This window comes from Miniopterus schreibersii (genome assembly GCF_964146895.1).
Source record: "Miniopterus schreibersii genome assembly, chromosome: 4".
NCBI lineage: Eukaryota > Metazoa > Chordata > Mammalia > Chiroptera > Miniopteridae > Miniopterus > Miniopterus schreibersii.
Genome location: NC_138105.1, coordinates 61,763,789 through 61,790,700, shown reverse-complemented (window position 1 = coordinate 61,790,700; position 26,912 = coordinate 61,763,789). Strand labels below are relative to the sequence as shown.

General features: G+C 41.5%; 1 protein-coding gene across 6 annotated transcripts in view; it reads left to right on the top strand.

Moving 5' to 3' along the window:
• Positions 1 to 26,912, top strand: part of EXTL3 (exostosin like glycosyltransferase 3) — a 97,735-nt gene that overhangs the window by 42,646 nt on the left and 28,177 nt on the right. For 2 of the 6 annotated variants that reach the window (XM_081135850.1, XM_081135852.1), the window contains exons 2-3: positions 22,004 to 22,096; positions 23,671 to 26,296. In XM_081135850.1, the coding sequence (XP_080991976.1) occupies positions 24,149 to 26,296 (2,148 nt within the window). In that variant the 5' untranslated portion in view covers positions 22,004 to 22,096; positions 23,671 to 24,148. Of the gene's footprint in view, positions 1 to 1,815; positions 2,231 to 19,640; positions 19,900 to 22,003; positions 22,097 to 23,670; positions 26,297 to 26,912 lie in introns of those variants that run through there. The other 4 variants (XM_081135851.1, XM_081135855.1, XM_081135854.1 and 1 more) reach the window with 4 other exon arrangements.

Here is a 26,912-nt window from a genome sequence, read left to right as displayed (position 1 = left end):
ACGGGATGACGTCTGCCGTGCAACTGGAAAACAGGGACTAGAGTGTGGCAGCTCATGAGGGTTCTGCCTAGAGGAGGTGGTGATGCGAGGAAGCTGATTGAAACGGGCAAGGAAGAGAGTGTGGAGAGGAAAAAAGAAGGCAGCCCAAGTCATGTTCAGTTGGAGAGATGAACTGTTGGAGAGGAAGAAGGAGAATCAGGGGAGGTGGAGACAGGCTCACAAGATACCATGGAGGCGGAGGGCGGTCAGCAGCAGCCGGGCTCCCGGGAACTTAAGGACACACCAAGTTTTGGTTGGGTATCTTTTTCCTTCCTAAAGGTGGACTGTCGATAGAATAAAATAAACTGACGTAAGGGGCAACAATGTGTGAAGTCACTCAGATGCGTAAGACTTTCGGGCTGGGCCCTCTAGGCAGCAGCTAGCTGTCTGCAGGCCCTGGAAGCACAGCGGGGCGGTGAACCAGCACCTGGTAATTCTTCCTGGCTTCTCCCGTTGGGTCTCGCCCACACTGCCGGGCTTGTGCCTGCTGCACAGACCTCTGGAGGGAAGCCAAGAAGACGAACTGGAGAGAGAGAGAGAGAGAGAGAATCTTAGGCAATTCAGGATATTGGCAACAGTTTCCCCCATGTTCATTTCCTGGAATGCTTTTGATTTTTTAAAAATTGCTTCCCTCTCTCCGACTTTCCTCAACAAGAGGGGTAAAAGTTAGAAAGTGGTTGTTTTCGTACATATGTGGCGGTGGTGGGACTTTGTTTCAAAGTTAGGTTATAGAAATAAAGGGGAAGGAAGAGAAGAGACTGAGGTGTGAGCGCAAAGAAAAATAGGGGAGGGGGGAGAGTAAGGAGATGTCAGGAAAGAGAGAACAAAGGGGAGGATCAGAAAGAGGAGGGGCTGATGGGGACAGAGATGAGTGTGCTCTGGAAAACAGGTTGCTAGGCTCTTGACGGTTTTGTTTTCCAAATGGAATCCTTAGTCCAAACTGTCCCCTGTGGGAAATGAAGCAATCTGCGGTGTTTTGTGGGCCTCCTAGCGCGAGCCTGGGCCTGGGCCCCACGGAGAAGGGTGTGTGGATGGGATGTGGCGGCTGTGGAGCCAGGCTGGGGGATGCCGTCCCTTGGAGCACCAGACCACCCAAGCACAGGGACAGGAGCCAGCCCTTGGCCTTGGCCCTCCCCAGCTTCTCCAGGCCCTGGTGTGGTTTGGGTTCCCTGGTTACAAAACCCTGGAGTAGAAGCCCTTCCCTTTGGGGTTTAAAAAACATGTAAACAAAACAAAACAAAAAACAAACCCACAGCACACTGAAGACAATTTGATCTTACATTATAGTGCAGCTACAGATTTTAAATCATGGCTTTAACTCATTCCTGAGTTAACAATAATGATCAGGGAGGGTGTCTCAGGATTGCTCGAGTTCATTCATCCATCCCCGGCGCTTCAGTTCTCCAAAAAGCCTTGTCCCAGCCTTGCCAGTGGGGAGGTAGACAGCCACATGGTGTCTTAGGACTGTAGAATATGTGCACTTTTTGGTTCACAGGGCTTGGCTCTAAGTTTTTCAAACGGTTCCTCTCAGTTTTGGTTGATTATTGCCACACGACTGGATGAATCTCTTGTTTTTTGCAAAGCCCGGGTGTTTTTCCCCCTAAGCATTCCTGCTGCACAGCCTGCGTGTGCGTGTGCAAGTGTTCACAGCGTTTCAAAAGTGCAGACCATGGCTGGAGACCAGCCCGCTCAGTTAGGAGGGCCTTTCCTATGGGCATGGGTTTATTTTCAGACGTGAATTTCCCCGGCCGAGGCTCCCGAGCGGGAACCCGGTCCAGAGCAGCCGGGAGCGTGTTCTCGGCCCGCTGTGCGGGGTTTTCCGAGAGGCCCTCGCGGCCTTTCCGGGGCTGGCCCCGCTCCCCCGCAGCGCCCTAGCTTCCCGCCGCATTTCCCACAATCCCTGGCAGGGCCGCGGCTCCAGGCCCGGCCAGTCTCGCGTCAGAGCCGAGGCGCTGTCCGGAAAGTGTCGAAGGCCGCCGCTCCGCGACTCCCGAGCGCCCGGTTCGGCCATTTCCGGCCCGGCGCACTTCGGCAAGTTCCGCAGTCACTTGTCGGAAATGGCTGCCCGCCGGCAGGGGGAGCGGAGGACCCTGCGGGGCCTGGAAGGCGGGCAGCAGGCGGGGAGAGCGGCTTTTGGGAACCCGAGTTTCGCACGGGAGGCGGCAGCTGCTCGTCCCTGAACTGGAAGCCGGTAGGACTCCTGGTGGCAGCGGCGGCGGGAGCCCCGAGAGAGGCGGGGGGCGGCGGCCCGGAAGGGGTTCGTGGTAGGGATCTCGGGGCTGGCCCCCCGCGCAGGGCACCGGGCAGCAGGCAGACCGGGGCCGCCGGAGCCCATGGGAGGCTGCTGCCCAGCGCGGGAGGGGCTTGCAGCCTTGGAGTAGGCCTTCCCAGATGGCTTGGGAGCCTGGGGAGGGGGCCTCCGGGGCTTTAGCCACCAGTGAGGAGGGTTAACGGGTCTCGGTGGGGCTTTAAACATGACCTCCCCACCCCCACACGCCCCCGGTTTGGTTGCCTCGCACCCACTTCCATTCCTTTTTCTGAAAGCTCGGCTTCAGCTGTGCAGCCTCTTATGCGCCTGAAGCCCTCCACCCTTCCTTCGCCCCCCTGTATTTGTCCAACGGCTTGTGTGGAGCATCTGCTGTCGATGAAGGGGCTTTCCCCGCTTCCCCCCTCCTGTTTTCCCTGTGCGCACACTCGTCTGCTTTGCGCTGCGCTCACACAGTCGCCTGCAGCTGCTGTTTCTCGGGCTCCCATCGCCAGGCTCCCCTCCTTTCATGATGAATAGCCGCTGCCTGTGGAAGGGTCCAGGTGCTGCTGTCTAGTGCATCTGGGGCTCTGGTGCCCAGGCCCGGGCTCTGTAGCGACGGGCCGGGCGCTGCTTGGGCTGCAGAGTGCATGTCTACACGACTGAAATCTTAGCCGAGTACCCGACGCGCGCTGCAGGAGGATAGTACAAATTCGGAGCCCTTTGGAGACAGGCAGGGCTGCCAGACTGCAGCTAGAGTGTTAAGCTCTTCTCCACATTGAGCCAGTGGCTCAGTTCCTTTTCAGATACCTGTGGCGATTAAACGACTTGAATTTGGTGGATTTCTCCTCCTAACCTGGACTTTCTCTTCTTTCCTTTTCAAAAATTCTAAAGGCCTCAGCAAGTCCTCTTGGTTGGACTCCTAAGGAGGAGGAAACACAGAACACAGGTCCCCGCGTCCCCCCTCTTCCCCTCCCGCCCCCATATGTGCGTTACTTAGAGGCATCTTTAGCATTTCTTCTTACTTTATCCTGTTCTTCCAATTTAGGTAGGTTCACTTTTGAAGGCTGGGTTCTCCATGTGTCCTTTTGTTTTTAAAACGTCTTTGTGTGTTACAGTCATGCAGGCTGTCTACATCTTCCCTACTTTGCTCAACAATTAGTCTTGCACTCTGATACGGTTATTACTGTATAGTAACCTGTGGGGCCTTGATAGTCTTGAGTGAAGCTAAGCATTCTCAACAACTTACTTAGTTGGGAGACTTTTAAATATTTCATGATGAAAGAAAAGCCATCTTCTTAAACTCTTATTGGCTGTGTTAAAAATACCTTATCCTGTGGGGAGCCTGAGGAATCCTCATAAGTATTCATAAGTATGTAGGAAACTAGCTTAAATGCTTTCTGGAAGAGAATTAGAATTGTGGATCTTCAGCATACTTGAAACATTATTTAATACCTGAAGATATGGTCAGTGCTCTTATGTGGCATACCTAGGAACCAAAAGTTTGACAAGCATATATGATCATTTCTCCACTCCTCATTTTCTGGAGGGGTGGTGACTGGCATTAAATGTTTGGTGCGTAGTTGGAATCTCTTAATGAGTAGGCCTCAGAGTTTTAACCTATGAATGAAAAGACTAAGTGAACAGACTAGAGAGAAAGGAGTCATGGTTAACCCTGAGAAATAGAGTTCTAAGAGAGTTGGGAAAGTTCAAAGGATGGTTTGAAGCCATCAGAAGAATGTAGGGGGATTGGATAAGGACACGCCTTTTGCCTCAGGACACTAGGCTAGCTGTTGAGTGAAAAGTCACCAAAGGGCAGTGTAGGAGTGAGGTGGTGGCAATGGTATTTGGGGGTCCCTAACTGAGGAGGAACTGGTAAGTAGTCTCCTGGTGTAGGGTTGAAAATATTGCCTGAAACAGTAGTAGAGTTAGGTATTAGGACAAAAATGAAGATTCCTCCAGATCTATTGTTGGCAGAGATTTGGGTGACTCTGCATATAGTTGTTTCAGAGTGAAGCAAAGAATATGAGTCATTCACAAAGTCCTAAAACTGTGCACTAATTTCTGCTGGATATTAAGTTTAGCTTAGAAATCTTTGTATTAATTAAAAAATTCTCTTTACATACTCTTATTTCCATTTTATTTTTGTCTCTTAATTTTTGGTAACTTTCTTTTGAACACCTGTAATGATAGCGTAACTAAGAGGAAAGAAAGAATTTTTCATGTATTTGTAGGTTCCATAACGGTGGTGGAGCTCAGGTAGGGTGAGTTTGAGAACTCAAGAGGGACAGAGGTAGGCTCACCTATAAGCATTATCTTTTTCTGCTGGAACCAGCCTACACTCCTTGTATAGTTAGAAGTTTTCAGATCTCTTTGGCGATGTTACTAGGTGGAAGAGAAGCAGGATTAGATTTTTGTGTGATCTTGAGTAAATAAGAGGAGTAGGGAGACTCCATTTAGTGACATATTTACCTCCCCTATACTTAGGCCATAATGTTTAGTGTAGGATTTTGCTCACATGCACCAGTATGACCCATGAAAATCCCAGGGATGGAGACATAGGAAGATGAACTATGTCTCAGCATTCAGCCGCCTCTGTGGTTTATAACCTGAGAGTATTTTTACAGAAAAGTAGGTAAACTTTTTCTGTAAAGGGCCAAATAGTAACTATTTTAGGCTTTGCAGCTATTCAGTTCTGCTGTTGTAGAGTGAAAGTAGCATCATATACTTAATACATATATACAGTACATATATACATACAATCCATAACCGAATGAGCAAGGCTATGTTCCAATGTAACTTGATTTACAAAACAGGCAGCTGGCTGTAGTTTGCCATTGCCTGTGCTAGAGTATCACCTCCTCAAACATGTCATTACTTTTGTTTATTCCTCCATTTGACTGTGTCCAATACCTTTTAGACTGGTCAATGACATTAAAGATTAACATCCTGGATGTTTGCTTTGGTGACTGTTTTCTTTGCTATCCTATCTTTTTATATTGTCATTTTAACCCACTTCTCCAACTTCCTTTTAAACATTTTTTTTTCAAAAAATATTTGATACTCTGAAGGAGGAATAAAAAAATGAATTAGGTTGGCAATATGCCCTTAGCCTGGTATAATAAGAGAGAGAAGACATAAATACATTATGATGGTAGATTACAATGTCTTAAATCACTGTAGTTCTTTTCCATCATATAATTTTTTTCATGTAGACTTTGATCTTGAACTCTGAAAGAGATAGGAGGCTAAATGTTACAAAATTTCTTTTTTTTTTTTGAGGGGGAAGGAAGGTAGGAAAGAAAACTGAAACTTGCAGAGGCTTAGTTATTTGACGAGGTTAGATGTAGTAAGTGGCAGCATTTTTTAACTGACCAATAATATTTACTGATCTGTCCCTATTTGAATACTTACACTGATGTGAACTTCCCTGGACAACCTTTTCTAATTTATAGACTAGTTTTTAGGAGGCTTTTCCTTATTGAGCTGCAGTTTGCCTCTATGATTGACAACTTTCAGGGCCATATTGAAAAGTCTATTCATATTCTACATTCCAGGTCTTCAAATGTTGGAGATTAGCCATCATGTCTCTTCTTTTCCTAGGTCTTCTATTCCTCAGGCTAAATATTCCCGTTTCCTTCAGATGTTTCTTATTTGACAGTTTCAAATACCCTCACCAACTCCTTAGTCCTCTGTGCTCCATTTACTTAGTTAATATAGTATTCAGTATACAGTGTCACCTAAAAGAGTACAGAGTAGACAGCAACCTTAACTCCTTTGTTTTTGACACTATTTGTTTAAAAAAAACCCAGAAAAATAAAGTGATAGCTTTTGTTCTAAGCAGTCATTTTTTTTTTTTTTTTTAAATATGTTTTTATTGATTTTAGAGAGAGGAAAGGAGAGAGAGAGAGAGAAACATCAATGATGAGAGAGAAGAGAGTCATTGATAGGCTGCCTCCTGCATGCTCCCCACCCAGGATCCAGCTGCAGCCTGGGCATGTGCCCTGACTGGGAATAGGACCTCTTGGTTCATAGGTGGACATTCAACCACTGAGCCGTGCCGGCTGGGCAGCAGTCATGTCTTCTCGACACACTGGAATTATACTCAACTGAAACCACAACTCTGTGTGTACGTGCTGCTGTTAAACTAAATCATTTCCGTGTCTGTAGTTTGTGGATGTAAGTGTTGAACTTTGCCTTCCTCGCTATGAAATTTTATCTGTTTAGATATCCCAGATTCCAAAAATCTTTTGTATCCTGGTTTTTTCCAGCCTTGACTTACTCTTTCTAGCATGACGACTTTTCTTTTTTTCTGAAGTAGAGCTGTAAAATACAGTATGAAGACACTGTGGCTTAGAATGGAGAAAATAGTTGATGAGGACTCAAACCATTATTGATGGATTCAGTGGAAAATTAAGAGATGAGGGCTTTCAAGGAAGGCACTATGCTTGAAGTCTTAGAGGTGAAACAAAAAGAAGTCTTGGGAATAGCCCTGCTGCCTTGAGTTGATATGTTGGTAATGTTCCCCCCCCCCCAATAAAACAGATATGTATGTGCTTTCTGTGTGCAAGGCAGTTATAAGTCAGTGGGGTCCTAGATTCTAAAAGCATCTTCGAGGTCGTCTAGTCCAACCCTGTATGAGTTTAAGAAGAATAAGGAGCGTGTGAGTGAACAAGGACAAGGAATTGTGAAGTTAGGGGATGTGATGAATCAGAAGGGAGGTAATGATAAAGGGGTGGCAAAACCGAAGCCTCAAGCTGAAGTGGCCCATGAAGGGTGAAGGAGGATGGCAGAGTCATCAAGCTGATTTATGTTTGGCTTAGCAAACTTTTACTTCATTTTTCTGTTTCATTTAGGGTTGGTGGCCTAGGGCAGTAATGATACCAATTAGTGTATGCTTCCATAGCATAAAATAAAAAATCACGTTTTCTTGAGAAACAGGAACCTTAGAGAAATTTGTTTACTCTGTAGGCACTTGCACATCAAGTTGACTGTTCTGGGAAGATACTTTAGCGCAACCCATCTGAAGACCTTATTTTTAAAAAACCCTGCTTTTACCCCATCCATCCCTTATAGTTAAGTCTGTATTTTCACTTAACATTATATTGTGAACATTTCCCATTTTATTTAAAATGATTGAAAAGCTGTTGACAGCATGATAGTCATATTAATGACATGGATTTGTCATACTTTATATTTAACCTTGCTTCTTATTCTTGGACATTTAATTTATAGTCTTTTTGGCTATTATAAAGAATGCTGTGGTGATTACACCTTTATAATACAAATCTTTGTTCGCATAGAATATATTCCTAGTAAGTGAAATTGCTGGGTTGAAGATAAGAACATTTTAAAGACTTTTGTTACAAGAGGCACATTACTTTTTGGTTTATCTTCTACTAATACAGTATAAAAACACCTGTTACACTGCAGCTGCCAGCATAGTACAGACATGTACTGTGCCTTATTAAATGGTAGACTTTGTAAGGGTTTAGTGTGAATATTCTTGAAGCCAAATATTTGTTCTCATTCATGATTCTTTCTTAAGAATAGTTTCTGGAAATGGGATTGTAAAGTCAAAGGGTAGGCACAGTTTCAAGGCTTACTGCCAAACACTTACTGCCAAAGTGTTCTCCAGTAAGGTGTGCTGTTTTCACTCCCAACAGCAGAGTGTGGAAATGTTACCCTTGCCCCTGGATAGCACCAGATACTATAATTTTACAGTTCTTGGCTGATTTATAGATGGAAGATGTCACTGATTCTTGTTTTAAATGTACACTTCTATGATTGCTAGGATGATTAAACATTTAAAAATGTTTATCATTTGGGTCCCTTCTTTTTGTTTAATTTCCTTTGACCACTGTTGTATTGTCTTTACTTCTGTTAAAACAATGCCATCTTGCAAATGCTTCCACTAGTCTTTTCATTGAATCTAAACTTTTTTTCTTATATATAGAAGCCTTTGATACTTATGTAGTAAAATCTGTAGAACTTTTTTTTTTTTTTTTAATGGATTCTGTTTTTTCCTGGAATTGCTGTAAAAGTGGCTGTACTTGCCTGGCAAGTGATTCAGTAGTTGAGCATCAACCCATGGACCTGGAGGTCACATTTCCATTTCCTGTCAGGGCACATGCCTGGGTTTCAGGTTCCATCCCCAGTAGGGGGTATGCAGGAGGCAGTCAGTCGATGATTCTCTCTCATCATTGATGTTTCTCTCTCCCTTCCTCTCTCTGAAATCCATAAAAACATAAATATTTTTAAAAAGTGGCCGTACTTATCTTGAGGTGAAATTACTTATATGTATTCCTTTTGTTCTTTTTATGGTTTCATTTATTACAGTTACCTCTTGAATCCATCTGGGACTTAGTTTTGGATTTGGTTTGTCATGCAGGAGCCTGACTTTTATTTTTTCCCCAAGAGTTCATTGTCACCTTACTTACTGAAAAATCTAGTGTGCTCTACTTTATTATTTTCCCCCCATTTTGGTAACTTTTTATTTTCAAATAATTTAACACTTATGGTAAAGTTGTAAGAGTAGAATAAGGAATTTCCACATACTTTTCACCCACATTTCCCAATTTTAGCATTTTGTCACATTTACTTTCTCTCTGTCCCTCTCTGGTGCTAATTCAGTGCCAACAGGAATCCCTGGTTTGGGGTGTAGTCAAGAAGGAAACTATTCAGTGCAAACAACTCAGTTGTGATATGGCACAACTGTAAGAAGAACATCGCTGTGGAACAGCTCAATAGTGTTACGGCTCAATTATGAAGCCTCACAGCTGCCAGGGAGCCTGGGGCCAGGCCCCTCTCTGGCTAGACAGCTCTGCTCTGGTCTGCTCCACTCTACTCTTCCCTGCCTGTTCTCTGCTCTGGCCCAGCAAGGTACCTTTGGTGTTTCATCTTTGGTGGTTCAACCTCAGCCAGGGAAAGGCAGTCTTCTGTGGCAAGGGAAAATGGTTTTCTGAACCTGAGGCAACTGACTTATATAGATAGAAGTCCCAGCCTCTAGACCCTGATTGGTCCTCATGCTAATGAGGGCTCCAAATCTTCACAGTTTGGTCCAAAAGGCACTGTCCTGATTGGTCAGAATGGATCTACTCTGATTGTTCGGTGAAGATGCCGATGGGGGATATAGCTGTGCAGCTCCAATTGGATAGGGAAAGTCTCAGTCCTGTTGGTTGAAATGTAATTCCAGGAACTCCTTTTTAAGGGCTGGCTCAGACGTCAGGAACATAGTGCAGGCAGGCCAGGTCAGTGCAGCTTTCTCTCTGAAGTGCAGTTTGCATGAGGGGCCCCTGTTTAGAAACAGCTGCTAGGCTCTGCTTTTAAATTGTACCAGTAAATTAGACCAGTAAACCACCAAGAGCCCTTCTCAGTAGATATCTTCTTTCTGAGGGTCCATAGTATATAATTTTTATACCTTGTTTCTCATCAACCTGTTACCAGTGAATCTCAGCATCCATTGCTGAATCTTTCCTGAAACAATTATTAATTTGATGGTCACTAAATGACAGTTTTAAAAAATTTCCATCATTCTGCCATTCCTGTATATTTATTAGGTGGAATTCTACTTCAAATTAATAATTTTTCCTTCTTCCTCTTTATATAATCAGTCATCTATTTCAGTATGAATACATGCTTTCTCATTTATTGGGAGATAATTTGTTGGTATTATTATTTATTTAGATAGCCAAAGTGTCCCAGATTTATCCTGTGGGAGCTGGATCCCTTCAAATTGGATCCAGTGTCCTTTTTTTATATGCCCTACTTTTCTTTGAGAACATCTTTGCTTTCTGCTAAAAGAAGATTTTCCAGGCTCATTTTTGCTTTACTTGTCCAGTCCTGAAATCAGCTGCTTATTCAAGGAGACTTCTTAGATCAGGTATTCACACTGATACCTCCAGTTCCAATGGAACACTACAAGTTTTATTCTAATCTTCCTTCACTTCTATATTTGTAAGACGTTACGTTAGCATTGAGAAAACCAGTTTGATCTTCTGCCCAGACCACTAACTCTCCATATCAGCAACGAGGCTGTTTTACATTTATCATTCATATGTTCACTGGAACATAGTGTGCTGTACTTTGAAGTGACTGTAGCAAGATAACATTTTTCTTTTTTTTTCAAATAGGTTTTTATTGATTTTTTAGAGAGAGAGGAAGGGAGGGAGAGAGAGAGAGGCATGATGTGAGAGAGAAACATTGATCACTTGTCTCTGTAGGCACCCTGACCAGGGACTGAATCCTCAACCTGGCATGTGCCCTGACTGGGAATCAAACCAGTGACCCTTCAGTGTGTGGGACGGTGCTTAACCAACTGAGCCACAATGGCCAGGTCAATATTTTTCTTAATTACAAAAATAATACATGCTTATTGTAAAATGAATGAAGACAAAATGATTCCTTTAAGTAAACAAGTTGTAAATATGTGAGTAGCAGGGTACAGGTCAGACAGACCTAAATTTGTATCTGGGCACCTCAGTTTGCTTGCTGTATGGCCTTGAACAAGTTTTACCTAGCTCAGTGATTCACACTTCTTTATCTGTAAGTGAAATAATATCTACAGTATCTACCTCCAGACGGTCGATGTGAGGATTAAGTGAGATAACATATGTAAAATGTGTATCTCAAGTACATTATAAATATAGTTATAACAAATGGAGAGTCCCTCCTACCCCCAGCATCTTCCAAAGGTGTATGATGTAGTCTGTAGACTTCCTATATGAATAAGGTATATTGTTGTTTGTTTTACTTAGTTGTCTATAATTACATTGATTCAGATGTCATCAGTCTGATTGGAGATTGCCATTAGTTCTTTGTTAGACCAGTGGTTTTGTGTTAGAGTTGTATGCTTTGCGTTAAAATAACCTGGGAGCTTTGTCAGAATACAGGCACCTGGACCCACACTTGGGAATTCTGATTCAGTTAATGTTGGGTGGGTCTGGGCTTACCATTTGAAAAAATACTTAGGTGAGTTGTGACTCTGAATTGTAACTAGCTAAAAACTGACTGGTGAGACAATACAATTTGGATTTGTGGGATGTTATCAAACTGGTGGGAAGGGAAACACATAAGAAGTGGCATAATTTTCAAATTGAGGACCTGTTCTGGGAGGTGAGTATTCCAGGTTCTGACTAAACAGATGATTTAGGTTAATCAATAGTCTTAGTTTACTTGTTAATACCTATATAGAACTGAGCAGTGGAAAGGAATGCTTATAACTTATTGATGAGTTCCTTTTGTGTATTTTTTTTATTTATTTGCTAGTGGCATTTGTGAAACATCTTTGTATTAGAAATCTGCTCTTGAGCCCAAAGAATATTTGTTTTCCCCTTCCTAAAAGCCCTGTAATAAGGATGTCTCAACTTTGTGGTTCTGTGACTGCATCATAATCTTTACTCTCAACTCAGTATGTCAGTGCACAACCAGTTTTTCTCACCTGATTTTAGTTTTTAATTGCTGACAGTTTCCTGCAGACATACCTTATTTTATTGATCTTTGATTTATTGCATTTCGTAGATGATGTGCTTTTTTACAAATTGAAGACAAAACCCTCCACTAGCAAAAAGATTACAGCTTGCTTTATTCTAGTGGTCTGGAACCAAACCTGCAATATCTCTGAAGTATGCCTGTATTTCCTTATTTTACAAGTAGGTTAAGTTTATCCAGTTAATAAACTACTGTGGTTATTGTATTGTGGAAAACATGTGGCTTTGCTCGCTTGTAACTTTTGAATTGCATATAAATTCAGCTCTTACAAGTCATTCTTTATCTACAGTTAACTTCCCTAGAAAGTGCCTTTTGTTGTTTTGAACAATTCAAGGCAGAGTCTTATAATAGTGATAGTATTGGGAAATATGTTTTAGTGCTTTCTGATTTCTGAAGTAGGTACTACTTCACCAAAATAGGCTGTTTGCCATGCTTAGTAGGAAATCAGGAAATGATGTTCTTTTGGGATGTTTGCATTTGAAAAAACAAAACCAAACATCTGAAATACTGCTTTCAACAACCTTACTGAGATGATTTCCTGTACAGAACTATCTTAACCTAATTTGAAGGGCTTGTGGCAGTGGATGTAACAGCAACAATATGCATATAGTTCTGTAGAACCTGCATCAGAGTGGTAATGGATTTGTGCCTGTTCCATAGGCCATTTTTTAAAATTTAAATATATCTTCAATTGATTTCAGAGAAAGGGAGGGAGAGGGAGAGGGAGAGAGAGATAGAAACATCAATGATGAGAAAGTTGTCATTGATCGGCTTCCTCCTGCACTCCCCTAACTGGGGATCGAGCCCGCAGCCTGGGCATGTGCCCTGAACCGGAATTGAACCGAGATCTCCTGGATCCTAGGTCTATGCTCAACCGCTGAGCCATGCCCAGCCTGGCACATAGGCCATTTTTGACTTAAATGAATAAGAGAAAATAGTACTACACATGCACAGATACACAGGTAGGTCATAGGTACACAGGCAAAGGTATTTAGCTCTGAGTATATGTTTTCTTGGTTTAGATGTTGATGTAAGAAACATCCAAACCTATAGAGAATTTTTATGAGTTTATTTGAGCCAAACTGATGACAATTGCTGGGAAACAAGCCCTCAACTGATTGAGAAAATGCTCTGGAAATGGCAGTTTTGCATCTTCTTTTATACATTAGAGTCGAAGGAGGAGCCGTAAGGAGCTTACGTGGAATCCACTGGTGGAGGATTAAGGGGACTGGAGATAGCAAAGCAGAAACGTCTCTGGGATTGGATAGAAGGCTAAATCGAGAAACACATACTCCTTTTACATTGTGGGTACAGGATAGTTAATTAAATTTACAGCACTTTGAGAGATGGTACATGAGGAACGAGATAACAATGAAGGGTCCTGGTCCTGTGCTCTGGCGCAGTGGTTGTACCCTGAGGGGTCTGGAAATGAATATTACTCTTACATTTCAAAGGCATGTTACCCTTACATTTTAAGGTGTATTATTGAGGGATAAAAAAGCTGTGGTACACAATGAAATTTACTATGTGGCTGTAAAAAAGAAGGATCTATTACCCTGCATGGAGGGGCCTGGAGATTATTATGCTAAGGAAAACAATCCAGGCAGAGAAAGACAAATATCACATGATCTCACTTATATGTGGAATCTAATGAAGAAAATAAACTGACAAATAAAATAGAACCAGTGGCATGGAAACATGGAACAGACTGAGGAATCTCAGAAGGAAGGGGGTAGGGGGTCAGGAAGAGATTAACCTAAGAATTTATATGCATATATGCATTGCCCATGGACACAGACAGTAAGGTGGTGGTGAAGGACTGGGGTGGGGTGGGAACTGAGTGGAGGAGGGCAATGGGGGAAAAAGGAGGATACCTGTAACACTCAGCAATAAAGATTAAAAAAATAAGAAGAAAAGAAAAAAAGATATGTTATCTTAGATGCAAAAAGACAACAGACAAGCTCACTTAAGGTAGAGAGTGACCTTTGTCAAGGAAGCTACAGACCTAGGACATGACCACCTGCCATGTTAGGAATTTTAGTTAGGAATTTTTATGTTCAGACCGTCCTATGTGGTTACTTTTGGTTTCTGAATTTGTAAGGCCCACCAATCAGGCCTCCTCTGAGCTTGTCAGGTTTAGTATGTGGTCCCATTTTCATCCACATAGAAAAATGCTTTAATTATGAATATAGAGGTGGCTTTAGGTTTTGAAGTACTATTGCCATGTGTTTTTAATTTTAATCAATCTTTGTCCCATCGCTTCAGTGGAGCAGTAGTAATATGGATAATCTAAAAGTAATTTATGCATGATGTGTACTGTGTTTCTTGAGTTACTATCACAGGAATTTTTCCATAATAATTAAGTCATTGAACGTGTGGGCCTTAGAGTTAGAGTTGCTTTGATTTGAATCCAAGTATTACTCAATATGTTTGACCTTGGGCAAATTATCTTTGTGCTTTGGTTTCTTCATGTACAAAATGGGAATAATAGTAGTACCTACTTCATAGGATTGTTGTGAAGATTAACTATGTTAAGGTATGTAATAGGTTTAACTTGACATACCTTAAAAATTTGATAAATGTTAGCTATTATAATTATTTAAAATATTCAAGTCAGTTGGTTGCATTTGGGAGCATCTGGAAAGTGTCTAGCTTTTCTTTCTTTTGCCCCATTTTCCCTTCACATCTTTCAAATGCAATGCATAACAGCAGTCCAGATGGAACCAGCAATTCCCTTATTTTTTCCCTTCTGCTTTCTTTCTCTCTTTTACGGAGTGTTTTACTTTCGTTCAGTTCAGTTTAGTTTAGTTTTGCTTCTGTATGAAGAAAGTTACACAACTTTATTGAAAGGCATTAACACCCAAATAAACAGAGATATTCCAAATCCATGATAGGAAGTTTTAATATCAGAGTGTTTTAGTTTTAAGAGAAGAAAAGTCAGTAGGATGGTTGTTATATCAAAAAACTCTTGAAAGTAAGGTCCTGACCACAGGTAATGTTCCTGTGACAGAGTTTGCCTTTGTGATAAGGAATGTTAGAAGAGAAGGCTCTGTAACATAGAGTTGATGATAGAGGGCATTGGCATGTTGAGAAGATGAAGGGAGAGTGTACTATATGCAGAATTCTGAATTGTAGCTCTACCTCAGTTGACTTCTCAGTTCACCATTTGACATCTGAATTATTTACCATTTTAGCTTTCCAGGAACACAGCTTATTTTAAGCCCTTGAATGGTTAGCAGGTCAAGAACTTTACTTTCCATTTTTGAACAAACGTCGTTTTTCATTAGGGAAAGAGTAAAGAGGAGGGCATCAGCCATGATCTGAATGGAAAATCTCTAACTGTGTACAAGTATTTTGACTTTTTTTTTCCTCTTTGCTGGGAGAAGACAGTACTGTGACCTTATGCTCCTAGGAAATGTACCTTTGCTGCCATTGGAACATTAAGGTGTAGATGTCTGTGTTGTTTACCACTGAAAAGATGTATGAGGAGGGAGGTCAAGGTTAGAGAGGTAAATTTGAAAGTAATCCATTTAGGGAGGCTAATCGAAGCTAATTGGCAAGCTCTAATAAGTGAAGACAGAGAAAGAAGAGTGCAAAAGACAAACCCATGAGGAACAACTGTATTTAAGGAGCGGTGAAAGGAACCAAAGAAAGATCTGTTGGGATGGAGAACCAAGAGAATGGGCAAGTAAAAAATATAAAATACATAGCCCTGGCTGGGTAGCTCAGTTGGTTAGCATTGTCCTGATATGCCAAGATTTCGGGTGTGATTCCTGGTCAGGGCACATACAAGAATCAATCAATGAATGTATAAAGAAGTGGAACAACAAATCGGTGTTTCTTTCTCTCTGTCTCCCCCTCCTCTGTCCCTCTCCCCTTCCCTTCCCTTCCATACTTTCTAAAAATCAGTGGAAAAAATATCATTGGGTGAGGATTAGCAACAGCAACAAATACATATATACACATACATATAATGTATGATATATGATATGTAATATATAATATACAAATTAATTTAATATGAGATATGGGGGTGGTGTGAATGTCCAAACACTGATAGGAGGAATAAACAAAATTGTGAATAAATGGAGAGAATTATCATGATTCTGGATATGATTATATTAAAATAACACTTCCCTACTTAAATTAACACTTCTCTCTTAAATGCAATGTAATTTAATACTCTTTACATGTTATTGAATTCTGTTCACTAATATTTTAAGTACTTTTGTGCCTATATTCATGAGAGATACTTGACTATAGTTCTTTTTGTTTTTCAGTGCTGTCTTAGTCTGGTTTTGGTATCAGGGTAATGCTAGATTTATAAAAATGAACTTGGAAGTCTTCCCTCCTCTGGAAGAGATGTGTAGAATAAGTGTTTATTCTTCAAATATTTAGTAGAATTCTCCAGTGAAAGCGTCTGGGGCGGGAGATTTTGGGGAGTTTTAAAATTATAAAGTCAATTTAATAGTTATATTGGGTGAATTGTGGTAGTTTACATTTTTTAAGGAATTGGTCCATTTCACTTAAATCGTTAAATTTATGTTTGGAGTTGTTCATAGTCTTCTCGTTATCTTTTTGATGCCTGTATGGAGGAGGAACAGACTTTCCTCTACACTCAGGTTCTTTTGGCTGGCCTAATAATCAAATAGACTTGAGACAGATTAGCAAGAGAAAATAACCAAATTTAATACATACATCTGTGTAGGAAACTGGTATACATGAGAGAGTTAGAGACCCTACATGCAAGAGAGGTTCCAGGACTGAAAGGGAAAATAGGTATATAAGACATCCCAATCTAGGGATGAGGGCTTCAAAGGGTAGTTTCAGGATGATAAGAGCAGCTGCTTAGTAAATAGAGGTTTATTCTTCCCTATAGATAGGTTAAAAGAGGCTGTCTCTGGTAATCTCTTACTATGGCAAGGTGGTTAAAGGAGGAGCAGAAGTTACTTTTGAGCCTGAAGCTAAATTTGCCCTTAGCTGAAAACAATTAGCATACCACAGAAGCACATTTTGGGGTGATTTGTTCTGAACTCCCACATCTGCAGGGACTATAGTGATACCCCTTGTTTCATTCCTGATGTTGGTAATTTGTATCTTTCCCTTTTCTTTTTCTTTATCTGTCTTGCAGGTTTGTCAAAATTCTTGACAAATCCCTTTGTTTTACTGAGTTTTTTCCTTTTTTTTCTGTTACTTCATTGATTTCTGCTCTTTATTGTTTGCTTCCTTCGGCTTGCTTTATTCTTCTTCTAGGTTCTTGGAATAGGAGCTATATACTCAGTAACCCTAGAGTAGAAATAAAGTAGAAAGCCTGCTACAGTAACCCTAGAGTAGTAGGATTATTGATTTGAGACTTTGTCTTTTCTATTGTAAGCATTTCATACGTAGATTTTCCTGTCAGCACTGCTTTAGCTGTGGCCCACAAATTTTTATCTATAGTAAACTATTTAATCTCTCCAATAACCCTGGAAGTAGGTATGGATATTCAACGTAACTGTAAGGAGGAAATAATGAAACATTCCTAAATTCTCAAAGCTGAGTGCTAAGCCAGATAGTCCAGCTGCAAGTCCAGTGGCCTTCAAGCCTCCTCTTGTAGGTTGTAGGCAGTGGGAATAGTACCAGGTATTAGACCAGTCAGTGGTGCCTGGGTCCTCTGTCCTAAGGGTTTTAAGGGTGGAGATTTTAGGAGAGGTCCCAGGGCAAGATTTCAATAGAATATACGGTAGTTTCAGGTGTGTCCTTTCAGGGTCTCAGTCTCCACTGGTTGACTGGTTGGCACCAGGGCAGGGATCATTATTCAATGCAGCTGGTCCTGAGGTCAGCTGTGGGGTAACTTCTCTGGTTTTGCGGCTTTTCTGGGCCTGGAGCTGAAATACAACTGAGGCCTAGATGTTATTTCTGGGGAGGAAAGGTCAGGGGGTTTAACCTGAATGACCAATTATATGCTAGGGGAGGAAAGGCCACCCTGAGGACGAGGTCCCACCCTACAGTTGTCATTTGTTAGACACCCAGGACTTTCTACTCTCTGTACCTGGCCCATCGTCCTTGCTCTGCTCATGTCTATCTAACTGCCTACCACACTCTAGATGTGAAATTCTCTCTTTTTATTTTGCAATATTTATTTTCCTTGAATCAAGACAGTATAGGCTCCAAATCTCAGACTTGATTGAGAATGAAAATGTCAACTAAGACTATCAACTATCATTATGTATTGGGCAGTTACCTGGTACTTAGAACCCGTATTCTGTAGAGGGACTTCAAAAGTGGTAAGAAAGCCTGGCCAGGCATAGCTCAGTGGTTGAGTATCAGCCTAGGATCCAGGAGATCGGGGTTTGATTCCCGGTCAGGGCACATGCCTGGGTTACGGGCTTGATCCCCAGTTGGTGCAGGAGGCAGCCAATCAGTGATGACTCTCTCATCATTGATGTTTCTCTCTCTCCCCCTCTCCCTTCCTCTCTGAAATCAATAAAAAATATATTTAAAAAAAAAGTGAGAAAAATAGTATTTCTCTATGAAGAGCTATTAATCCAACTGAAGAGAAATAAATTCCTTAAATGAAACTAATGAACAGTTAAGTTCTGAATTCCCTGATATTGGGAGTTTAGAGAGCTGAAAAATCCAGTGTAGTTGGAAGAGACTTTATGAAAGAGGTAAGACTTTATTTTTATTTTTTAAAAAATTTATTGATTTTTAAAGAGGGGGAAGGGAGAGAAACATTGGTTTGTTGTTTCACGTATTTATGCATTCATTGGTTGCCTCTTTTATGTGCCCTGACCTGGGATCAAACCTGCAACCTTGGCATATTGGAACTATGCTCTAACAGATTGAGCTACCTGGCCAGGGTGAAAGAGGTAAGACTTTAAATGGCCCCAGAGTATAAGTGGATATGTGGAAAAGAGGAGGAATATCATTCCAAGTGTCTGTCAGTGAGTCTCTTGTGAAAGTGAGATGGGGAAGATTGGAGAAAGAGCACAACTGGAGATAGCTCCTTTTGTGCATCGGAATAGTGCTTAAGTCATGATTTGAAAGTATGTGGCCCCGTTTAAACAGTGGATGGGTAGCACAGACTGATTATAGAGGATCTTGAAAGTCAGGCAGAAGAGTGATATCAGCAGGGAACTAATGTGGTAGAGAGCAGTTTTAAAAACAGAAAAATTGGCGTGGCGGGAGTGGCTCAGTTGGTTGAACATCATCCTGTGAATCGAAAGGTTTGATGGCTCAATTCTAAGTCAGGGCACGTACCTCGGTTGTGGGTTCGATCCCTGGTCAGGGATCACATACAGAAGGCATCTGATTGATGTTTCTCTCTCACATTGATGTTTCTTTCTCTCTTCCCTCTTCCTCTCTCTTAAGCATGTCCTTGGGTGAGGATTTAAAAAAAAGAAAAGAGCCAGGCTGGATGTGGCTCAGCGGTTGAGCATCTACCTAGGATCCAGGCATTCGGGGTTCGATTCCCAGTCAGGGCATATGCCTGGGTTACGGTCTTGATCTCCAGTCAGGGGCGTGCAGGAGGCAGCTGATCAATGACTCTCTCATCATGAGTTGATGTTTCTTTTTCTCTCTCTCTCCCTCTCTTTTCCTCTCTCTGAAATCAATAAAGATATATTTTAAAAAAGAAAAGAAAAATTGGCAAAACGTGAACTGGTAGTACTTGGAAAGAGAAATACAGGTGCTCAATAAGCAAAAATTGTTTGACCTCCAATAGTACAGAAGGGTAAATTAAAACAACAGAATGATGTTTTATCTTTTAAACTGTCAAGTTAAAGATGACATTCAATTGGATTAAGTTATTAATGCTTAACTTTAGCAATAGACTAAAAAATCTTAGTGACTTAACATAACAGTTTATTTCTGTCTCACTCCACAGTTTGCTGTGGATCGGTGGCTCTCCTCCAGCAGTGACTCGGGTCTGGATTGCTTCTATGTGCCAGTTCAAGTTTTAGAGTTTTTTGCTGTTAGTCTCTCTGGTGCTGGGAAGAAGAAAGAATCCATACTTGTTCTTAACTGCCTTGTACTGGAAATGACACATGACTTCTACTCACATTCCCTTTGGCAAGAACTAGTCTTTTGGCTCCAGCCAAACTATAAGGCAGAATGAGAAATGTAGGGGAGCAAATAGATACTTGGTGAGCAGTAACCATTTCTGTCACACCATTATTGGAAAATTATTGGGAAATGGATGCTCTCTGTATTGCTGGGGGGAGGATAGATGATCATCTTTCTAGTAGACAGTGATTTTAAAGATGGTAAGATATTCTTGCTCTGACCCAGCATTTCATGTTAAAAATTATTTCCAAGGAAATAACCATGGATGTCTGCAAAGATTACTGCAAGAATAGTTGTTATACCATTGATTATCATTAAAAATTGAAAACAGCTTAAATGTGTAACAGAAGGGGATTGGTTAAATAAATTATGGTCTTTCTATATCGTGGGATGATACCCAACTATTAATGATCATGAAGTAGACTCTCTAGTGATGTGAGATGTTAGACTGTTCTTGATATAAGTGAAAAAAATCAGATTAAGCATGTATATTCATGTGCAGACAAAAGACTGGAAGAAATCTCTGGTTTTGGCAAAACAGCAGACTAGATAAATACATATATAAATCCTGTGCTACAAAATGCATATTATATTCTCGAGGAAGAAGGGTATATCCTCGTTAAAATAAAAAAGTGAGGTGAGATCAGGGGAAGTTGGGGATTGAAAAGCAACTGAAGAGCAATCTGATGTGACAGCCCCATAGGGTGTTTGTCAGTCTTAGTAACTTGTGTTTTAGTTTCCACAGAGACGAGCAAAAGCCTTGGGCCTTTGAGTGTTAGAACTGAGACACCAGAGAAAAGTATGGATTTTCGAAGGACTGAACCTTCACTAAAGGAGTAGATAGACTAGTGAGCACGCAGAGATGTTTTTCTTTGCATGGACCCTGGATTGGTTGATGAAGGGAATATCCACTGAGAACTCATGACCATGAGCTTCCCTTCACATGGGTTTTGTTCAGATTTACAAATTGTTCAGATTTGTAGTACCTGTAGGGCTGGGAGAATCTCCTGATTGAAAATTGACATAAAAAGTGGTCTAAGGCTAATAATATGACAGAAGTATCTGGAAAACAAACTGTTCTAGAGGGATATACCCTCAACCCAGACCACATAGATTTCCCAGAAACAAAGCACTACCAAAAATGAACTTAATACAGAATTGTAACGCATGTGAGGAAACAGTCCACTATTCCTTATGAGCAAGAATCAGCTGATAAAAATAAACACATGAAGGGAAGGAGTAGAAAACATGAGAATAGGTGCTATCATAAAAATAAGCCCCCCCCCCCCCAAAAAAAAGCCAGTAGAACTTCTGAAAATGGAAAATAGTTGCTGAAATTAAAACCCAGTGGGTAGGATAAGCAGCAGCTTAGACACAGAAGAATTAATGAAGTAGATCAGGAGTTGCCAAACTATGGCATGTGGGGTAAATCTGGGTTGTGGCTTGTTTTTAATAGACTGCATGGTAAGAATAGTTTGTACATTTTTGTTTTTATATTTTATTAAATATGTTTTTATTGATTTTTTTTTTTTTTTGAGAGGAAGGTGGAGGGAGGGAAAGAGGAGGTGGGGGGAGGGGAGAGAGAGAGAGATTGAGATTGAGATTGAGATTGAGATTGAGCTTGGTTGGATTGGCTGCCTTTGCACACCCCCTACTGGGGATCAAGCTTGAAACCTGCAACCCAGGCATGTGCCCTGACCAGGAATCTAACTGCCATCTCTTGGATCCTAGGTCGATGCTTAACTGCTAAGCCACGCTGGCCAGGCAGTCTCCATCATTTTAGTGTCAACACCAGTTCACAACCAGTTTTATTTCATCTGTAACTCCAAACACTTCTCACCATTCCCATCCTGTTTATTTTGAAGCCAGTTCCAGATAAATCATTTCCTCTGTAAATGGCTTAGTATATACTTCTGTATTTCAGGGATTTGGTTTGTACATAGATAACCATATATCTGGATGGTTTGCCTTCGAGAGTGCCAGTTTATGCCTGGTGTCCAGTGTATTTGTTAGTAGTGCCCCTTTTCACTTAAAAGAGGTCTCTGTTTCTTTGGACATTAAATTCTGTGGTCATCTTATACATAAGGGAAGCCTTTTCATAGTGGACAGTAAATAAATTCTTTAATAGAACTTTCAGTATTGAGTATTTTTCTAATAGCTTGTCACTTTTTAATTTTCTATCAGGACAGCAAGCCCTGGAGTTCACTATTTCAAGATATTATGTGCTAAAGTATAATGCAGCATCAGTCAAAGAAAGGAAGGATCCTGAAACATATGGTAAGGAGGGAGTGAATGAGCAGAGCTGCCTTGATTATGCCTTCCTTTTCTCCTCCGCTCCATTCTGTCTTTAATATGATTTGATCATAAATGCAGAGAATATTCTTTTGAAAACAAAAAGATTTTAACATTTGAATTAAAAAACAATAAAAGGATAGTGCTTTAGAAATATTAACCTACATTCTTTGGGATATTTGGTCAACTGTTAATTATCCAAGTTTAGGTCATCCAAATTAGGTTTTTCATGATCCATATTTTTTTGTTTTTGTTGTCCTTATCTCTTGCTCTACTTACTCAAGCCTTTTAGTAATATTGTCATCCACTTTAATTTTTATTTAAAGGGAGAAAAGACTGTCAGTCCTTTAATAATTATACTTGTTGAACAAAGGTAGAAGCTAGAGAAAGTAATTATCTGTGAAGTACTACTTATTTTATACTGCCTTGTAGTAGTACCCTTTTTATTTGTTTGTATCTTATATCTTAGGCTAAAGGAATTTCCATGAGATCAAGGAGTACTTTACATTTTAGAATCTCCCACAGTTATATTTAGCATGTCTTAGACATGTTAAGTGTATGGTGTAAATACTTTTTGGAGGGAATTGGGAGTATTCTTTGGCACAGCGAGTGAAATCGGGAGTATTCTTTGGCACAGCATATTATGAATTCAGTTCTAGATACGTTGAGTTTGAGGTGAAATTAAATGAAAAGCTTTTGTAGCTTGTGATAGTAAAGTTTGGTAAGAGAACAGGACTGGGAATGTTGTTTCAAGATTTATTAGCCCAAAGTACCATCACATCCTCTATTATTTATTTTCATAGCAACACAATATATTGTGTTTTCTCCATACACCTATCTCCATTTTGGGAGATTAGGAAACTGAGGCATAAGATCTGATAGCATATCTGTCTCCAAAGGATAAGAAATACTGCCCCTCATTTCTAAGTATAATGTTCTTTCTAAAAGACCAAGTTACTATTTATATTTTAAGAAGGAGCACATGATGTCTACTAACAGATGATAAATGACAAGCAAATTGGGAAATACATTTTGTGTCTGGATTACTGCACCTCAAAGGAGTTCTCTTCAACTCTTTTCATCTCTGAATGTAACAAACTGCTTACAGAGGTGTGTGTTTTTAAGTAGCTCAAAAGGAGACTTTCATGTTAATTGTGAACATAGCTACCATGGCTGGATAGGAAAGTGTTTGTTCTCAACTAAACTCGATACCTAAGTCTAGAATAACAAAATGTTGCAAGCATCTTGGCCCTCTGTTGAATGTAGTTGATCATCATTTTATAGGGCTCTAATACTGCTCTGTATCCAGTTAAATAGGAAGAAGGGTGTGTGTGTGTATGTGTAAACTGAAGATGGTTCTGGACTTATCCATTTCTTATTAATCACAAATAAAAATATCCATACTAAACAAACCCTACTACGTTGGACTTAAAATGTTCTGTGAGACACACCAGTGTTCCATTTGATAAGATTTAAGGATTTTATAGAAGTGGACTGGGGACGGGCAGGGTTGTTGAACATGTATCTTCAAAACTCACACGGTTTTCTTTCTTTTACAGGTTTGATTGTTGGCAATGACATCGATAACAGGCTGGCATTTAGTTCTGTCTGAACCAGCTACTTTATAACTGTGAATAGTAACTATGCATATTTGTTGGTCAGCAAAACCAAGGAACAAGAGCTATGGCCATTGAAAAAGTCTATCTGAGTCCAGGTTATTTTTCCTGGGTTTCATCATCAGGGACCTCGTTTTCATCTCATCAACAATGTGGTACCTTTTACCATTTGATAAAGATTAAGGACATGTTCTTTGGTCAACAACCAGAACTTAAAATCTGCTGGAATAGAGTCAGAGACCATTTCAACTACAGCTGAGGAAAATGAAGTTTCCCTTTTATTTGGTGCCTTGTACAGGGAACACACTAACTTTTATGGCAACTCGTGAGTAAAAAGAGATTGAGTTTTGCCTAATAGAAACTCATGGTTATGGCGAGTGACCCAACGTGATCAGAGGGGGCAAGAGCCACAGAGGAACTCATGACAGGCTATACCATGTTGCGGAATGGGGGCGTGGGGAATGGAGGTCAAACCTGTATGTTACGGTGGTCCAATCGTATCCGACTCACGTGGCTCAGTTTTACACTCTTCATCATTCTGGTTTTCTTCCCCCTCATTGCTCACTATTATCTCACCACCCTGGATGAAGCTGATGAGGCCGGCAAGCGGATTTTTGGCCCACGGGCTGGTAATGAACTGTGCGAGGTAAAGCACGTGCTGGATCTTTGCCGAATTCGTGAGTCTGTAAGTGAAGAGCTCTTGCAGCTGGAAGCCAAGCGGCAAGAGCTGAACAGTGAAATTGCCAAGCTGAACCTGAAGATTGAAGCCTGTAAGAAGAGTATTGAGAATGCCAAACAAGACCTGCTTCAACTTAAGAATGTCATCAGCCAGACTGAGCATTCTTACAAGGAGCTGATGGCCCAAAATCAGCCCAAACTTTCTCTGCCCATCCGGTTGCTCCCAGAGAAGGACGATGCTGGCCTTCCTCCCCCAAAGGTCATCCGGGGTTGCCGGCTGCACAATTGTTTTGATTATTCTCGCTGCCCTCTCACCTCTGGTTTTCCAGTCTATGTTTATGACAGTGACCAATTTGCCTTTGGTAGCTACCTGGATCCCTTGGTCAAGCAGGCTTTTCAGGCTACAGCACGAGCCAACGTCTATGTTACAGAAAATGCGGACATTGCCTGCCTCTATGTGGTATTAGTGGGAGAGATGCAGGAGCCAGTAGTGCTGCGGCCTGCTGAGTTTGAGAAGCATTTGTATTCTCTACCACATTGGCGGACAGATGGACACAACCATGTCATCATCAATCTGTCACGGAAGTCAGATACGCAGAACTTACTATATAATGTCAGTATAGGCCGTGCCATGGTGGCCCAGTCCACTTTCTATGCTGCCCAGTACAGACTTGGCTTTGACTTGGTAGTATCACCACTAGTCCATGCCATGTCAGAGCCCAACTTCATGGAAATCCCACCACAGGTGCCAGTTAAGAGGAAATATCTCTTCACCTTCCAGGGTGAAAAGATTGAATCACTGAGATCTAGCCTTCAGGAGGCCCGATCCTTTGAAGAAGAAATGGAGGGTGACCCCCCAGCTGACTATGATGATCGTATCATTGCCACCCTAAAGGCTGTACAGGACAGCAAGCTAGATCAGGTCCTGGTAGAATTTACCTGCAAAAACCAGCCTAAACCCAGTCTACCTACTGAATGGGCACTGTGTGGAGAGCGAGAGGACCGCTTAGAATTACTGAAGCTTTCCACCTTTGCCCTCATTATCACTCCTGGGGACCCTCACTTGGTTATTTCATCTGGGTGTGCAACACGGCTCTTTGAGGCCCTGGAAGTTGGTGCTGTCCCAGTTGTGCTGGGGGAGCAAGTCCAGCTTCCTTACCATGACATGCTGCAGTGGAATGAGGCAGCCCTAGTGGTGCCCAAGCCACGTGTTACTGAGGTTCACTTCCTGTTACGAAGTCTCTCGGACAGTGATCTACTGGCTATGAGGCGGCAAGGCCGCTTTCTCTGGGAGACTTACTTCTCGACCGCTGACAGTATTTTCAATACCGTGCTGGCTATGATTAGGACTCGCATACAGATCCCAGCCGCTCCCATCCGGGAAGAGGCAGCAGCTGAGATTCCTCATCGTTCAGGCAAGGCAGCTGGGACAGACCCCAACATGGCTGACAATGGGGACCTGGACCTGGGGCCAGTAGAAACTGAGCCACCTTATGCCTCGCCCAAATACCTCCGCAACTTTACTTTGACTGTCACTGACTTTTACCGCAGCTGGAACTCTGCTCCAGGGCCTTTCCATCTTTTCCCCCACACCCCCTTTGACCCTGTGTTACCCTCAGAGGCCAAATTCTTGGGCTCAGGGACTGGATTTCGGCCGATTGGTGGTGGAGCTGGGGGTTCTGGCAAGGAGTTTCAGGCAGCACTCGGAGGCAATGTTCCACGGGAGCAGTTCACGGTAGTGATGTTGACTTATGAGCGGGAGGAAGTGCTTATGAACTCTTTAGAGAGGTTGAATGGCCTCCCTTACCTGAACAAGGTGGTGGTGGTGTGGAATTCTCCCAAACTACCATCAGAAGACCTTCTGTGGCCTGACATTGGCGTCCCTATCATGGTAATAGAAAAATGAGCAGTTTGTTTTATTGCATGAAATAGTGTTTCACTCTTAATCCCTTTTCTATATACATATAGATATATACTTTTTTAACGTGTATAGGTATTTTTCCTCATGCAATTTCTGCTTGCTTCCTTTTAAGTCTTTTCAGGCCTTACCAGTTCCATCTCTGCTACACCCTAAATCTTCTAAGACTCTCCAAAACTAAAATTGATACTAGCCTCATGAAGGCTTATGAAACCCCTTGAGTTACCCCATAGATTTTGTTCTGTGTCATAACAAAAATGATGATGAGATTGATGATGAAAAGCTAACCTTTAAGAAGCAGCACTTATGATCTAGGCAATGTAATGTAGCATTTATAGAACTTATTATCGTGATTTCTTCATTTTATGTCTATGGAAGCTGAGGCCTGGAGAGGTTATTTTGCTCAAAGTCATGATGAGTAATGGAGGAGCTGAGCTTTAGTATGTCTGATTCCAGAAGCTGCATTTTAAATCACCTCCCAAAGGATTTAGGAAGAAGACCTATTCCATTTACCAGGATATTATAGAAGTCTTTTGGAAAACGAGTCAGGGTTTTATATTTGGGAGTTGGCGATCCCGAACCTTTCCTG